The following is an 18,103-nucleotide window of genomic DNA, read 5'->3' as shown; positions in this document are numbered from 1 at the left end:
CATAGCGGATTCTCCGTGATCAATGTCGCAGTCAGAAGGCAGTACTGCAGACTGGCAGGTCAAGAGAGACAGAGGTGATCCATCGAAGGGCAGACCACCATTCAGAACACTCCCGATGCGGCAGGAGAAAAGAGATCTGGGTTCACTTCGGCTAGCGGGTTCTTTCAAAAGGCTCTGATGAAAACCGGCAGATCAAGAGAGCGATAGAGGGAGGTGATTCGCCAAAGGGCAGACCGCCAGTCAGAGTCAAACCAAAACGTGGTTTGTACATGCAGAACTGTAAAAGGACAGCATGGCACTCCAACTCGGATTGAAACCGCATAAGGCACCATGGAGGAGCCATCAATAACTCCCACCACCAATTAGGCTTCCCACCTAAAAGTCTGGCTACCGCCCCAACCTGAATGGAAATCACCATGGAGTTTCTAAGACCTCCCTACACAAATATATTAAAATATTCCAGCCCTGGCATTTTCTCATATTGCTCAAGGCAACATTATTTACCTGCAATCTATGGGCAGCAGTGGCCACTTGCTGCATTGATCTTCAGAGAGAATCTGAGCCTTGTCCAAAGATATTTATCTCTTCTCCATACAAAAATACTCTTAGGCACTGTTTTTTTTTCTAAATTCTGTTTATTTACATATCTCCAAATTTCATAGAAAAGAAGTTCAGTTATCATAAATGACAAAGCAATGCCACTCCAAAAATGTCATGGGAAGAATCAATTTGCATCTGATGTGATATTGAGGCTTTTGCCCACCCCTCCCTTAAAGGACCTATGCAATATGTGAACACAATCAGGGTTGCATGTAAGGGGATCCCTGGGTTGTTGTTTTTTTTTTTTTTAATCTAAGATTTAAAAAAAAAAAAAAAATCATTTAGAATATCTTTTGAAGAAATGTAAATTGTACAAAAAAAAACTGAGATAGCAATTTCTTGGTCCCAAAGTTAGTCCTTCAGATTTATTGAGGACTAAAACGGATCATGTAGTGGCAAACAAGGTCAGCAGTCCTTTAGCAAAAGAAATGATTTCACTTCCTCCCAATTTGGATTCTCCATAGACACGATCAACAAAGGATATAGGAACCTGCGAAGAAAAAAAAAATAACCAATTTCTCATAGTTCTAACATTGTAACAATACATTGGTAATAATTAAGAAAAGATTTAATAGCCCGTAACGGGCTCCTATTTCCTAAGGTGAGTAAAATGTTATAGCTAATGTTCATTAATTGCAAAAACTAGATACATATTAGGAAGAAGGAAGGAGTGGCCTAGTGGTTAGAGCTATAGCCTCAGCACCCTGAGGTTGTAGGTTCAAATCCCGCACCGCTCTTTGTGACCCTGGACAAGTCACTCAATCCTCCATTGCCCCCGGTATGTTAGATAAGTCGTGAACCCATCAGGACAGATAGGGACAAATGACTGAGTACTTGATTGCAAACCACTTAGATAACATGATAGGCGGTATACAAATATCTAAGAACATAAGAATTGCCATTCTGGGACAGACCGAAAGTCCATCAAGTCCAGTACAGTGGTACCTTGGATTATGAGCATAATCCGTTCCAGGAGCATGCTCGTAATCCAAAATGCTCGTATATCAAAGCAAGTTTCCCCATAGGAAGTAAGGGAAACTTGCTTTGATATGTTCCCATCCCCCACCTTCCCCCCCCCCCCCCCGAGGCCAGCAGCGCTGCTTCCCCCCCACGAGAACTGGCATTGCTCCCCCCGAAGGCCCCCCTCGCGAACCGGCACCCTCCCCCCCGTGATCCGGCACCCCCCCGCCGCCATCGGGCACCCCCCCGCCGCGACCTGAGATCCCCCAACCCCTCTTCTTACTTCCAGTGTAGCCTCTGCATCAGCCGATGCGGAGGCTACACTGGAAGTAAGAAGAGAGTTCGGGTGGGTTGGGGGATATCAGGTTGCGGCGGGGGGGGGGGTGCCCGATGGCGGCGGGGAGGGGGGTGCCGGATCGCGGGGGGGGGGGCGCTCATACAGCGAGGCAAGCTCGGTTTACGAGGCACCAAGTTTGCGAATGTTTTGCTCGTCTTGCAAAACACTCGCAAACCGGTGCACTCGTAAACCGAGGTACCACTGTATCCTGTTTCCAACAGTGGCCAACCCAGGTCCCAAGTACCTGGTGGAAACCCAAAGAGTAGCAACATTCCAGAACTGAGATTGTGATGTCATAATGCCTCATTCCACTGATGCCTAACAGCCAACCTCATCAGTGATGTCACAATGGCTCACAAAAGAACATAAGAATTGCCATGCTGGGACAGACCTGTTTCCAACAGTGGCCAACACAGGTCCCAAGTACCTAGCTAGATCCCAAGTAGTAAAACAGATTTTATGCTGCTTATCCTAGGAATAAGCATAAATAAAAATAAATAAATAGGCATTCTCTGCATTTTTAGAAGGACTACCCTGTGCAGTTAACACTAAGGGGGAAATTCTATAAAAGGGGCCTAAATAAATAGGCGCCTAATTTTAGGCACCAAACTTAATTAGTAAATTGGCTTCAATAATGAGCTCTCATAATTGAAAATAAATGAAATTTAATTGGGAGATAGGCATGATTCTACAAAAGATAGGTGCTTATTGCATGGTACCTACTGGTGTCCAACTCCAAAGTAGGCATGTTTAGGGGTGGAGAAAGACAGGTGCCGCTAGGCCCAATTCTCTAAAGCAGTGGTTCCCAACCCTGGTCCTGGAGGACTACCAGGCCAAACAGGTTTTCTGGATAGCCCTAATAAATATGCATGAGAGAGATCTGCATATAATGGAGGTGCCAGGCATGCAAATCTGCTCCATGTATATTCATTAGGACTATCCGGAAAACCTCCAGGACAAGGTTGGGAACCACTGCTCTAAAGTACTTAGGCGCCAGTCCGGTCCTCTTGGGGGGTGGGGAGCCCTGTTTTCTTTAGTTGGGGTCAAACTGCTAAATATTTTTGTCTGCTGTTTGCATTTGTTATGGTTTGTTGCTTAATAAAAACAGATTTCAACCTTAAAACCCTGGCCTACATTACAGGAGCCTAAGTTTTAAAGTTATGCTTACGGCCTGGTTGCCCCGGGTAGGCCCGCTCATACTACTGGGGGAATACCAGGTACTGTAGGCCGAAGGTCCCTGTGTTAGGCAGCAGCAACATAGTGGAGCTGTGTGGGAGAGGGCAATGGCAAAACCACTCCTGTACCCTGCCGTGAAACATCATAGGGTGAATTCCTCACTGTCCGTGTTGCCGTGAGACAGTGGCCGACTCGGCGGCATGATCCATCCATCCAAATTTTAAGTTAGGTACCGTTCAGCACGATTACGTAATGAGCAACTAGGTGTGGCTGACGTGCAACGAGCGCCTAACTTTAGGCACCTGTCTTTTTAGGTGCCAATTTGAGAATCTGGCCCTAAGTGGCTCGTTTACTAAAGTGAAGTAATCTTTGCACTTATTGCATGGTTAAAATCAAAATGTTAAGTGTTATGGATAGGGACTTGTATACCGCCTTTGTGCAGTTATACAATATTCTAACCTAATCTAATATTTGTGTGTCGCGCACACCTAAACAGGCTCTAGACGACTTAAGGAAAGGGAGAGGGTGGGGGGAAGGAGCGGAAAGGGGACAGGAAACATAAAAATTTAGACAAATTAAGCAAAGGTCAGGTGCTTATGAAGATCTTAGAAGAATTAAATTGTCGAAGGGTGAAGTTTTCAGTTTCTTTCGGAATAGGATAAAGTCTCTGCGAGATCATTCCAGATTTTGACTCCGAGGAAGGTGAACATGGACTGGAAGATTCTTTTGTACTTGAGATTTTTTGCCAAAGCAGATTACGTACAGGTACTCAAGCATTTTCCCTATCTGATGCAGTGGAGGATTAAGTGCAGCATGCCCTCTATTTACCACACAGAGCAGACAGTTCATGCAGGGACACCGCTTTACATGGTACGGCTGATATCACAACGTCTATGTGCTACTGGCCTTGCCATGTAACCCTATCCTATTGCTAATTGGACAATGACAGCTGGGATGGCGCCACTGGTTCCTGATTCACATTCTAGTCTCCTATTTCCCCACTTCTCCATATGACCCCACCCTAACCCTCAATGAACTAATAGCCCTGCTCCCCGTGAAAAAGCAAACCTGTCACCTCCCCCCCAACAAATCCTCTCTGGGGGCTAGAATTGGTGTGAAATGGAGCCGGGGAGCACTGATCCTCTTTCACTGCCATCCAGGTTGAAACCAGATCCCAAAATAGTGCTAATGACCTACTGGCAGTACTATAAGACAATGGCCGATCTTGGCGGCACCAGAGGAGGACCACTTCTGCCTGGTCTCAATGCACCACCAATTCTGACCCTTGGGTAAGCCCCGGAAAAGGGTAGGAAGATGGGGATTCAGATTGGGGGGGGGGGGAGGAGAGAGAGACATGTTTGTTGCTGGAGAGGGAAAAGGAAGAAATTGGGAACCAGTACTGCCATACCTTCTCTGACAGCAGGCTGCAATTACTGCGTCCTCTTGAGGTGAACATAAGAATAGCCTTACTGGGTCGGACCAATGGTCCATCTAGCCCTGTATCCCGTCCTCACGGTGGCTAATCCAGGTCACAACTACCTGGCAAAAACCCAAATAGTAGCAACATTTCATGCTACCATTCCAGGGCAGGCAGTGGTCACCCCATTACTGTCTCAATAGTAGACTATGGACTTTTCCTCCAGGAACTTATCCAAACCTTTTTTAAAAGCAGGTGGTGGTATATTTGGCTGTACTATTGGCAGTCGGACAGCTAGCACATAGAAAAGACTTTTGCGCTAGTTGTCATCATCCAGCTGCACCTCTCCCCTCCCCATCACACTCAGACCTAGCCCATTCCCATGTTAGGCAGCCAACACAGTGGGGTTTTTTTTTTTTTTAAAAACCAAAACCATAAAGTCCCTTGTTTCTGCATGAGCCTGTGCTACTCTCCACCATTATGATAACACCGCATTAGTTACTTAGTGCAGCTTAGTAAAAGACCCCCTAATGAAATGCCAGTGGCTATAGTACGTCATTTCTCATTGGTTTATTTTATTTATTTAATTTATATTCCGCTCTATCAATCATTTCTAGGAGGACCACATAACATACATATTTCCATTAAAAACACACACATACATATAGAATTAGCATTTTTTATGTCATAAACTTTAAATGCCACTTTAAACAAAAGTGTTTTCAATAAAAACTCTAACATTTTTTAAATTCTGCATGCCTCTCAACTGCTCGGGGAGTGAATTCCACCACCAAGGACCTCTTATGCAAAACCCAGAATATCTCAATTCTTCCAAATAAACTGCATGAAATGAGGGAACATCAAGAATATTAGGGCTTGATGACTACAAAGTTCTAACAGGCTGATTGCAAATGTAAAGAAGCTGCCAGTACTGAAGACATCCTACCAACTAAGGCCTTGAATACCAAAAAAATGTACCTTATATCTTATACAGTATTCTACACTTCCCCCTCTGTATTCGCGAATTCTGTATCTACGGATTTGCTTCTTTGCAGTTTTAAACCAAAAAATGCATTTTAATTTTTTGGGCTATTTTAAGCCCTCAAAGCCCCCCCTTAAGTCTTATCTGGTAGTCTAGCGGGTTTTCGGGGCAGGAGCGATCTTCCCACGCTCCTGCCCCGTGCAGATTTCTCACAGGAAATGGCTCAAGAGATTACGGGAGCTCAAGGCAGCCATTTCCTGTGAGTGACCTGCACGGTGCAGGAGCATGGGACGATCGCTCCTGCCTGAAAACCCGCTAGACCACCAGGTATGGTTTAAGGGGGGGCTTTCAGGGCTTAAAATAGCCAGGGGAAGCGGAGGTTAGGGGCAGAACTGGCCCAAATATTATTTGCGGGCCGGCTGCGCTCCTAACCCCCGCGAATACGGAGGGGGAAGTGTACTGGCAGCCAATGAAGAGATATCAAAATGGTGTTTTACGTCCTGTATGTCAGCAAAACTGCCATGCCACAGCTGACATTTCAACACCAAAAAAGGATCCAGCATAGACAATGGGTGAGCATCCCTACCTCTTTGGTTTGTACAGCTGACATTTTATCCAGACATTTTATCCATACCTCTCCTATGGAATAATTCAGCTGCCTGGCGCGTACGATCATCTCCATTTGGAATACGTAACCTTTAGAAACACATTTTTCCACTAGTTTCTGCAAAACGTCCTTCTTATACAATCTGCAAACAAGTGAAATAAGCCCATAAAACTATGGCTCTGTAAATGAAAACAAAATAGCCTGGCAGTGAATCAGCTATCTATCCACAAATAATTACCAGAGTAAGGAGAATTAAGGCACTTTCAATGCTTCTATTATCAAGTCACTCTGCTTTACAGTAATTTAGGTTTTTTGCATTTTAGTATTTGTAATTTTTCCTGTGCTCATTTCTAGAATCTTTTCAAGTTTCAAGAAGTTTGATTTTCTACTTATTCTAAATTAAAAATGTGAATTTGAAATCAGGGAAAATAACTAGTCACAGTATTTTCTGCAGTAAAATGGTCCGTTATACACGGTCGAGTCATATGACCACCTGCTAATATCCAGAAAAGCTACCTCTGGCAGCACGGATGGCAGCCATACACCTTAGAACTGACTCAATAAGATGCTGGGTGGTTGTCAGAGGTATCCGACAGTTGCTGTCGGGTGCAGGGTGGTGGATCCAGTCATTGAACATGTCGATCGAGGTGTTCCCAAATGTACTCGATTGGGTTAAGGTCTGGGGAATTCGGAGGCCAGAGAAGTAGCTGAAAGTCTTGGTCGTTCCGCAGGGCTCGGTGCTCGGGCTGATGCTATTTAATATATTTATAAATGATCTAGAAACAGGAACGAAGTGTGAGAATAAAATTTGCAGATGACACTAAACTATTTAATGGAGCTCGGACAAAGGAGGACTGCGAAGAATTGCAAAGGGATTTGGACAAACTAGGGGAATGGGCGACGAGATGGCAGATGAAGTTCAACGTTGAGAAGTGTAAAGTACTGCATGTAGGAAGCAGAAACCCGAGGTTCAATTACATGATGGGAGGGATGTTATTGAATGAGTACCCAAGAAAGGGACTTGGGGGTAATGGTGGACATGACAATGAAGGCGACGGCACAGTGCGCAGCGGATGCTAAGAGGGCGAATAGAATGCTAGGTATAATCAAGAAGGGTATTACAACCAGGACGAAAGAAGTCATCCTGCTGTTGTATCGGGCGATGGTGCGTCCACATTTGGAGTACTGCGTCCAATATTGGTCGCCGTACCTTAAGAAGGACATGGCGTTACTCGAGAGAGTTCAGAGGAGTTCAGACACGTCTGATTAAAGGGATGGAAAACCTTTCATACCCTGAGAGATTGGAGAAACTGGGTCTCTTTTCCCTAGAGAAGAGGAGACTTAGAGGGGATATGATAGAGACTTATAAAATCATGAATGGCATAGAGAGAGTAGAGAGGGACAGATTCTTCAAACTTTCAAATAATAAAAGTACAAGAGGGCATTCAGAAAAATTGAAAGGGGACAGATTCAAAACAAATGCTAGGAAGTTCTTCTTTACCCAACGTGTAGTGGACACCTGGAATGCACTTCCAGAAGATGTAATAGGACAGAGTACGGTACCGGGGTTTAAGAAAGGATTAGACAATTTCCTGCTGAAAAAGGGGATAGAAGGATATAGATAGAGGATTACTACACAGGTCCTGAACCAGTTGGGCCACCGCATGAGCGGGCTGCTGGGCACGATGGACCTCAGGTCTGATCCAGCGGAGGCATTGCTTATGTTCTTATGTTCATGCTGTGTGAACCACCAATTCTGGTGATATGACATATCGCATTGTCCTGTTGAAAGATTCCATCGGCCACAGGAAAGACAGTCAATATGTATGGGTATACTGGATCGGCAAGGATGGAGAGATACCCATATTGGTTAGGAGTGCCTACCACAGGTATCAAGGGACCTAGACCATATTGCTGCCGTCACCAGCTTGTGTACGTCCAACAATGGTTGCAGGGTGTTTGTTCTCAGTGGTTTCACGCCTGACACGCCAACGTCCATTTGTTCGATGGAGCTCAAAATGCAACTCGGAGAAGGCAACCCTCTGCCAGTCAGTTCAAGTCCAACGTGGATACTCCTGTGCCAACTGCAGCCTTTTCTTGCGATGAACCCTCATGAGCATGGGTGCAGTCATCAGCTGTCTGCTCCAGAGCCCCATTTGCAACAGGGTTTGATGCACAGTTATTTTGGACACACATCTGGAAGCCCCCTGGTTTGTTTGGATGGCGAGTTGCTCCACGGTAGTGTGCCGATCATCCCATACCAACCTGCGCAGCCGACATTCACCTCTTTCATTGATGGCTCATGCTGCCCTACAGCTACCATGTCAGGTTGTTGAAAAGGTTCTATTCGTCCACTCAAGGTACACTTTAACCACAGCAGCACGTGAACAGTTCAAACTCTGCCGTTTCTGAAATGCTGCCACCCCATGGCCCAGTAGCCAATGATCAAGCCTTTTTCAATGTCTGATAAATCACACTTTTCCCCATGACAGCCACGGTTGCTATATTGGCAACGTGCTGACATCCCACCTTATACATCCACAAAGTCTGTGCATGACACTTGCATTTGTTCGTTGACTATGGGCTCCTTTTACTAAGCTGAGATAACGTTTTTAGCGCACGCAGGATTTTAGCGCGCGCTAAACCTGTGCTACGTGGCTAGAACTAACACCAGCTCAATGCTGGCGTTAAGGTCTAGCGTGCGCGCTAAAACCACAATCGCAGCTTAGCAAAAGGAGCCCTGTGTCCCTGATGTCAGAGCTAGGCAGCTGGTCATACTCAACCATGTACCAAAAGATTAATACGTAAACAAATGAGCCTCTATAGCAAACTTGTGAAAACATTTGCTTGGGGGCTGCCAAAAACGAATGTTTGTTTTTATAAAACTGTCCTTGAAGATATCACGTGCAGTTTACACAGAATTAAAAACCTGCTCTGTTTGAAATTACCTTGCAGCAGTTCATTAGCATATAATTTTATAAACTTTCATGTGTACAAAAATTTACTACTTGTAAGGGATCATGCTGCAAATATTTTTGTAAATGGGCCCTGAACATTCTAAGCACCAGCATTTTCTGAGGTGTTTCATGGATGGAGGAATTTCACTGGTGAAACAAATTTCAGAAGGTTCCATAAAACAGATGCATAAAGGCTCCTTTTTCAACTCTTCTCTAGCACTAACCAAACAGGGAATGAAAGGCGAGTTGATAAATCTAGCAAGAATGAATAATTTTCAAGGGGGGTTAAAGAGACTTGGCGATAGACTGGCAATTTCAGACTACTTGAACAAGCTAAACCAAATGCCCAGTAGGAGCATGTAGGAAGAGAGGGAATTTCATTTATTTAATTTTTACATATATTCAAGACAAAAAAGTACCTTTATTGTAGTGTGCAAGGTACCCGCCCCCAATAAAAAAGTACATCCTAAAACATGGGTGAGCAACTCTGGTCCTCGAGGGCCAGAATCCAGTAGGGTATTCAGGATTTCCCCAACGAATATGCATGAGATCAATTTGCATGCACTGCTTTCAATGCATATTCATTGGGGAAATCCTGAAAACCCGACTGGATTCAGGCCCTCGAGGACCGGAGTTGCCCATCCCGGCCCTAAAAGAAAGCTAAAATTAGCATCTTCATACACTTGACCAAATTTCATTCACTACCAAACTAGTTCAGTTTGAGGTTTGTTTGTTTTTCCTATCCTTAACTACATTAACCCTCCTTGTTACTAAGCTGCAGAAGAGACTTTTTCCACAGCCTGGAGTGATAAATGCGCCAATACTGCTCCGATACTCATATGAATTCTACGAGTGTTGGAGCAGTGTCGGAGCATTTAGCACTCTGGGCTGCAGTAGAAACCTGTACCATGGCTTAGTAAAAAAGGGGGGGGGAGGGGTGTACATTTTTTTCAAATGGTTTAAAATCAAATTTCAAAATGATAAATCAAGCAAATCTCAAAAATAAAAATTATAGGTGGTTGCAGTTGAAGCAGGCTATTCAGAGTGGGTTCCTTGAATGGAAAAATTTAAAAACTTATTATATCTTGCAGATCCTTTGCTACCAGACAGATTTAGTAGGACACCAGGCCGCCCAGTGGTACAAATTAATTTCGGAATTTCGGAATAAAAAAACAAAAAATAGCCTTAGAGACATTTGGAGTATCGAGATAAAACAATTTATTTCTGCATCTCAATGGCCACGAATTTGGTCTTGAAGACTGAAATGTACAGCGTCAGCATCTATGAGACAAACATGGTTATTTTTGTTACATAGGATTTTTTGGACCCCAGTTCGATTACAAAAACTTGATAATTCAAAATCTAATAGAAGCTGGCATTGTCATATTAATATAGGGACGTTAGACCATCTGTTGTATTTTTGCCCAATGATACTTAATTTCTGGAGATCAATTTGGAGACAAATTAATCTCATATTAGAATCATCTATTCCTTTATCGTATGAAGTCATAATTTTTACGTTGTTACAGGTAAAGCCTGTATTAGATAAATACAAAAGTCATCTTTTATTAATCTTGACATCAATAGCCGTCCAAATGATCATGAGAAACTGGAAAATGTCATGACAGACTTAATTACACATTCTGGTGGACAAATGTATGTAACACATATAAATGTGAAAGAATGAATGCGGAATGTTTAGGTTTTAGTAAGGCATTTAATAAAGTATGGAGCCCATTGACTGTATTTGTTAACACAAAATAATGGTAATTTTTCTTTTCTTTTTTTTAAGATTCTTTACACATCCAGGGTGGGGGGAGGGGAAGGGAGGATATTTTGAGGAGTTAAATATTTAAGTATAGTATTGTAAAAAATTATATGATTTAATGTATTTATAATTGGGAGGCGGGTGGGGAAATGGATGTTTTCTGTTTATTTGTGTATTATGGTGCATTTTATGCAATCTTTTAATGTTATATTATTTATAATGCACTGTCAAAGTTTGGAAAAGCAATAAAGTTTAAATTAAAAAAAAACAAAAACAACTTCCTTCATTCATGACATAGAAAGGGGGAAAAATATGCATGTTTCAAACTCTAGTCCTAAAATAAAAAGGGGCGGGGGGGTTCCTAATACACATCAAATGGAGGATTTAAAAATGAAAAGAAATCCATCAGGCGAAAAAAACCCTAGGAGCAATAAACAAAGAAAAAAAAAAAAAAAGAGAACACACATGAGTGTCAGTAATATTTTCCAAAAAATATCCCTTCACATACTAGAACTTCCTAGAGAAGGGGTGTCAAAGTCCCTCCTCAAGGGCCACAATCCAGTCGGGTTTTCAGGATTTCCCCAATGAATATGCATGAGATCTATTAGCAGTGCATGCAACTAGATCTCATGCATATTCACTGGGGAAATCCTGAACACCTGACTGGATTGCAGCCCTCGAGGAGGGACTTTGACACCCCTGTCCTAGAGGGCCAGAGACCCCTCCCCCTCTTAGTAGCCAGGAAGGTAGGTAGGTGGGAAGGATTCCAAAATATATTTCACAGAGTAACATTTATATAGGAATGTTAAATAAAATGTTGCTCCCAATTGAACAATACTCGATTAACCTCCCCTTTTACAAAGCTGCGTTACACTTTTATATCGTCGGCCGCGGTGGTATTAGCTCCAACGCTCATAGGAATTCTATGAGCATAAGGGTAATTCCACCACGGCCGGCAATGAAAAAGCCTAATGTGGCTTCATAACTGGAAAAATTAAAATTTTCCTCCCCTTAACCCTTTCAGGACCAAGGGACATATTTGTCCCATAACTTTAAAATCCTATAAATTTTGATTGGGATAGTCTACAGTTCTAAATTTGATATGTACGGATTCCATATGATACTGCCTTTATGTAAACAAACTAGCGTCGTTGCCAGATTGACGAGAAGATTCACTTGCCACACTGTCCATAAGCCAGAAGTGTGATTTTTTAAATAAAAATAATGATATTTCACAAAAAAAAATCAATTTTTTGGCATCTGCAAGCCCTTTTTACCATAAAAATGTCGTCAAAACCACAAAAATTGGCCTACGATCCTTATGGTCCTGAAAGGGTTAAACAAGTTATCTCAAGCCAAAAATATATTCTCGAAAGGCGACGCCTTTCAGATACATTAACCAAAGACACCAAAAAGATGATCATAACGATGACTGCTCGTCTCAATATTATCTCTCACATTATCCAATGAATCAGCTACCTTTACTGAATTTAAACTCCTGATCATTTTTGTCTTGTTCTAATCTAGATTGTGTATTAAAAATATTTAAATGCAAAGAATGAAACCTCAAAGAGGCATATCCTAGTACACGTTTGCTTAGCAATTTGTGATGCAATAAGCATACCTGAAGCTTCCTGTTAAATCAGATGCACCTGGTCTCAGCAATATCTGAGTGAGGAAGTTGGCTCCACGGCTGTCAAAGAAAAAAAAAACCATACATTATATTTGCTAGTTCTTGTATGCCATAGCCACATAAGACTAAATTCTAAATATGGCACTGTTTTATAAGCCACGTTTGCAGTTAGGTGCATTTTATAGAATAGCACTTATGCCTGGGAACTATGCCTAACTTTAGGCAAGGATTTCATTATTTTACAATTGTTTGTATTACTTAAAAGAACGCCCCTGAGCCAACCATGACCCATGACTGCACCCCCGTTGATTTGCATTGAAAATGTACACGCTTAACTTGCAATTTATTCTAATTAGAACCAATAACTGCTTGTTAAAACTCCAATTATTGGTGCTAAAGTAGATGATGGCAGATAAAGACCCAAATGGTCCATCTAGTCTGCCCAACCTGATTCAATCTAAAAATTTGTTGGTTTTTTTTCTTCTTCTTAACTATTTCTGGGCAAGAATCCAAAGCTCTGCCCAGTACTGTTCTTAGGTTCCAGCTATTGAAGCCTCTGTCAAAGCTCACTCCAGTCCATCTACACCAGGGGTGTCAAAGTCCTTCCTCGAGGGCCGCAATCCAGTCGGGTTTTCAGGATTTCCCAAATGAATATGCATGAGATTTATCTGCATGCACTGCTTTCATTGTATGCTAATAGATCTCATGCATATTCATTGGGGAAATCCTAAAAACCTGACTGGATTACGGCCCTCAAGGAGGGACTTTGACACCCCTGATCTACACACTCCCAGCCATGAAAATTGAGTACATGCCTAAATTTGCATGTGCAAGTTGCAGTGCTTTTTACAGAATTAGATGGTTAGTGTAAAAACAATTTATCACAACTTAAGCACTAATTGAAATGCTTAAGTTTACAGGGCACTTATGTTATGCTATGTCAGTGTTTCGCAAACTTTTTTTCACCACGACACACCAAACATGAGGCTGCGTCTAGAGGGCCTCCGAGCAAGCGCGGACATCAATGGATGCGTGCAACGTCATCACATTGACATCAGAGCATGCTTAGAGGCCCTCCACACGCGGCTCCGTGCTCGGGGGCTTTCCAAAACCTGGACAAACTGCTGAGTTTTGGAAATCACTCCATTGCGGGGGTGGGGGGGAGAGAGCAGAGAGGAGAGATGCCAACACCTGTGCCGAGGGTGACAGGTCAAAAGCGCGCGACGACAACCCAGCGCAGACAACTGAGCGCATGGCGGAAGCGCGCCGAAGAAAAACAGTATTTTAAAGGGCTCCGACTGGGGGTGTAGGGGGGAACCCCCACTTTACTTAATAGAGATCACATTATACTGAAAACTTCACTTTTTCATCAGGAAAAAAGTGCTTTAACGCGATAGACCCATGCTATTCATGATATCACCTTGATAGGGTGAAACGGGACCCGTTGAAAGCAAAGAGAGCTTGTTGCTAAAGAGAGCTAAGAAAGCTATGCTTAAAGATTTAAGAATCTGAGACGGGGTAGTGCAATAAATTTAAGTGCAATATCTTTATTCTATCACATAGCACTTTAACTACCGCACTTTATTGCTTCAATATTTGCAGATAAGTACTTTTTGCACTTTAACTACATGGTGCTATTCAGATGTACACTGAGCACTTTAATAATTTCTTATGTGCCGTTTTTTCCTAGCTATCTGCACTTTTTGACTGGAGCACTCGAGCACTTTAACCTGTTCTCAGCTAAAGATAAGTAATACACTTTTTAGTCTTTTGTGAGATAGTAATTTAATAACAATTAAAGGAACAATGCATTATAAAAAAACTTAAAAAATATATTGGAGGTTTTTAGATCGATGAAAGAAACCTACAGCCACAGATTTAAGGAGAGAACACTTATGTGTTCCCTTAGTGGTTTATCTGAGATCTTTTCCTCCATTTAAGGTTATTTAATACCAACCTATTGCTGTATCTTGTAGAATTAAGTGACTTGCCCAGGGTCACAAGGAGCAGCCTGGGTTTGAACCCACAACCTCAGGGTGCTGAGGCTGTAACTAACCACTGGGCCACTCTAGAAATCAAAATGTAGTAAAAGTGAGCCAAGTACAGTAAAACCTTGGTTTGCGAGCATTACAAGTACGCATGGCACATCATCGCAACTGAGCCGAAGATGCTGCAAGGCTTGCAATACAGATATGCACTGAATACGCGCATCACAACTAAGCCGATGGTTCTTCTCTCTAACGCTGCAAGGTCTTGCAATACAAGTACTTACTACAGTACAGTATTTTCTATTAAAGTTTTTAAGTTGTGGAACTAATTGTCTTGAGTTTCCATTATTCGTATGGGGAAATTTGCTTTGATATACAAGTGCTTTGGATTTCAAGCATGTCTCCGGAACAAATTTTACAAGACATCGCTCGTTTATCAAGTTAAAATTTAATAAAACATTTTGCTTGTCTTGCAAAACACTCACACCAAGTTACTCGCAATCCAAGGTTTTATTGTATAGGACAATAGCCATTGTGACATCACTGATGAGGTTGGCTCTTAGGCATTGGTGGAATGAAGCATTATGATGTCACAATACCAGCTCTGGTTATCAGAGGTTGAAACTTTTCCCACTATTTATTTATTCAATTTTCTATACCATTCTCCCAGGGGAGTTCAGAACAGTTTACATGAATTTATTCAGGTACTCAAGCATTTTTCCCTGTCTGTCTTGGTGGGCTCATAATCTATCTAGTGTAACCTGGGGCAATGGGGGGATTAAGTGGCTTGCCCAGGGTCACAAGGAGCAGTGGGGGTTTGAACCAAAAACCTTAGGGTGCTGAGGCTGTAGCTTTAATCACTGTGCCATACTCTCCGCCTAAATTATGCTGTTATAGAATTTCCCCCTTTCAGGTTTCTTGGTCCCCAAAGGACCATACAATGCACTTACAATGTTGAACTACATAATCGAATATATAAACATTCAAATAATGGAAACACACATAAAAATATATAAAAAAATATCAATCCCTATCAGACCTTCCATTTTCTGAATATAGTGAACAATACAAATAAAAAATACTGCCCCCTGATGGACTATCAACTAACTACATAAAGTAATTAAAATCCATAGGCATACCTGATTATTTTTCTTTTCAAGTCCCAACCATATACACCCCCATTTCCTTTATATCGTGTTCCAGAGACGATGTCAAAGTTGCCTTCCTTTTGCTTCCTACAGGAAAAGTCTCCATTCATTACAAAGAAACCCTAAAATCTATTTCTTTAAAACTGTGCACTGAATGGGTTGTCCAGTTGCCACAGGCTTGCTACTGTTTATGGTTTCAGATGGTAATCTGAACTAAGGAGATGGAAAATATGACCAGAAGTTCATTAAAATCAAGTCAAAAAAATGTAAAGGAACTTGCTTCACCAACTAAAGAATAGAAAAACAAGATGTAAGAAAAGCAGGTTCCAAAATTAACATTTTGATTCCTAGACAGGTAGGATGAAATATCTGGTCTCAAAACCAAAGGGCCCAGTTATGTAAGTTTAATTTTTTTTTTATTTATGAAATTTGTCCTATACATAGTAAACAAAAACACTTAAAAAAAAAAAAAAAAGTTGCCCCCACAAAACAGATAAATAAGAAATAACTCCTCTTTACTTACGGCTCTTTTCACTAAATGGCACTAGAAATTTTTAGTGCAGGCCGGCAAGGTAAATGCTCCGATGCTCACATTTATTTCACTGGCCTGCAGTAAAAACTTCTAGCGCTGTTTAGTAAAACCCAGCGTTAGTTCATAATAGCCCACAAATCAGGAAGCAATGCTCACAGGGATTTATTTATTGGGATTTATTAACTGCCTTTATAAAGAGAGATTCACCCAAGGCGGTGTATAGCAAGTTTTAAAATCAGGTACTCCTGGGGCAATTGGGGGGGGGGGGGTTAAGTGACTTGCTCAAGGTCACAAGGAGTGGCCCTGGGATTGAACCCACAATCTAAAGGCTGAGGCAGCAGCTTTAACCACTAGGCCATTTAATAATTCAAAGAAAACCCACAGGTTAGTCAAAATCAGACATTAGTATAAACTTAATGTTCCTAAATAATAAAGAGTAGTTGCTACCCTCTTACCAGCCAAAAAGGCCGGGGTGGAGGGGTATCAAAGTACAATATGCTTCACCTTCGGGCAGTTTTCCACACATTTGCGCCATCTCTCATCTGAATCTGCAGAGTACTGAATTTACCTTGTGACACTACAGAAATGTTTGGTTTTCAGGACCGCCCCCCCCCCAGGAGTCTATTTATCACACACAATTGGTCTATCAATACAGACAATCTGAATATTTTAATTATAGGCTGTTTGTTTTTGAGAATGGGAGATAACCAACCCCTGATATTAAGGGCTCCTTTTACAAAGCCGCACTAGTGGTTTTAACGCACGCACCGGATTAGCGCGTGCTAGCCGGAAATCTACCGCCTGCTCCAAAGGAGGCGGTAGCGGCTAGCACGTGTGGCAATTTAGCGTGCGCTATTCTGTGATTTAAGGCCCTAGCGCGGCTTTGTAAAAGGAGACCTAAGTGTCATTTCTTTTGCCTACTCCAGCTGGCACCATCTAATTAACAGCTTTGATGCTATGAATTATACATACCTGATGAACTCTGGAATAAACTTTGGCTACAACAAAAACAGAGAAAAATTAAAAGCCAAGCCATTAAGGCACATAGGGAAAATAAAGCAGACGCTGTCAGCGGTGCTCACGTGATGGGAAAGATCAGCGTCCATTATGACGATAAAGTTTCCTGTTGCGTGCTGCATGCCATGAACGTAGGCTGTTCCTATAATGAAGGCAATAAAAGCAGTTAGTGTCATTGCAGTTATACTTATTAAAGACTATTGGTTAACAAATCACTTCAGAATTAGTCCCTCGCTTGTGGTAAGAAACTAAAAGAGCAAAATTCATGTCGAAGTCAGTAGAGAATGACACGGTGGCAGTTACCCATGGGTAACCCGCCAAAACAGTGGGGGGGGGGAAGTGCTCACTGCGGGCACAGGGACAAGGCCATCCACCGTCCCGTGCTGCGTACGTCTAATAGCGCTAAAGAAATAATTCATAGTAGTAGAAGTGTGAAGAGTTTCAGTCTTTGGGAAGCAGAGCTGAACTTGTGATGTCACAAAGCCTCATTCCACCAATAAGAGCCAACCTCATCAGTGATGTCACAATGGCTTGATTGTCCTGTACTCCCCTCTGCCCATCAACCCAGCCAGCAGATTAACCGTTCCCCTTAACTGTATCCATGACATCCTGTTTGTCTGTCTTGTCTGCTTAGATCAGGGGTGCCCACACTTTTTGGGCTTGCGAGCTACTTTTAAAATGACCAAGTCAAAATGATCTACCAACAATAAAAACACTAAACATAAATCCCCTCTTTTACTAAGGTGCGCTAGCCGATTTAGCGAGCGCTAAGTGCCAATGCGCCCATTATATTCTTTGGACGCATTAGCATTTAGCACGAGCTAAATCGGCTAACGCACCTTAATAAAAGACCCCCCATATTTATGTATTATATATACTGTGTGCACCTCTTCTGTCCTCCAGACCTCGTTCCATTCCCTAACCAACATCTCTCTCTGTCCATCCGGGAGTCCAACTTTTCTTCCTCTCTCCTCCGCAGTA

General features: G+C 42.3%; 1 protein-coding gene across 1 annotated transcript in view; it reads right to left on the bottom strand.

Moving 5' to 3' along the window:
* Positions 1-615: 615 nt before the first annotated feature.
* The window catches only part of DPM1 (dolichyl-phosphate mannosyltransferase subunit 1, catalytic), a 30,485-nt gene continuing 12,997 nt past the window's right edge, over positions 616-18,103 (bottom strand). The window contains exons 4-9 of the mRNA XM_033914992.1: positions 17,188-17,264; positions 17,078-17,103; positions 15,565-15,660; positions 12,429-12,497; positions 6,107-6,221; positions 616-1,090 (exon numbers count right to left, since the gene is read on the bottom strand). Of these exons, the coding sequence (XP_033770883.1) occupies positions 986-1,090; positions 6,107-6,221; positions 12,429-12,497; positions 15,565-15,660; positions 17,078-17,103; positions 17,188-17,264 (488 nt within the window). The 3' untranslated portion in view covers positions 616-985. The remainder of the gene's footprint in view (positions 1,091-6,106; positions 6,222-12,428; positions 12,498-15,564; positions 15,661-17,077; positions 17,104-17,187; positions 17,265-18,103) is intronic.

The sequence above is a fragment of the Geotrypetes seraphini genome, chromosome 11 (assembly GCF_902459505.1).
Source record: "Geotrypetes seraphini chromosome 11, aGeoSer1.1, whole genome shotgun sequence".
Classification (NCBI taxonomy): domain Eukaryota; kingdom Metazoa; phylum Chordata; class Amphibia; order Gymnophiona; family Dermophiidae; genus Geotrypetes; species Geotrypetes seraphini.
This window is presented reverse-complemented; position numbering and strand designations above follow the sequence as displayed.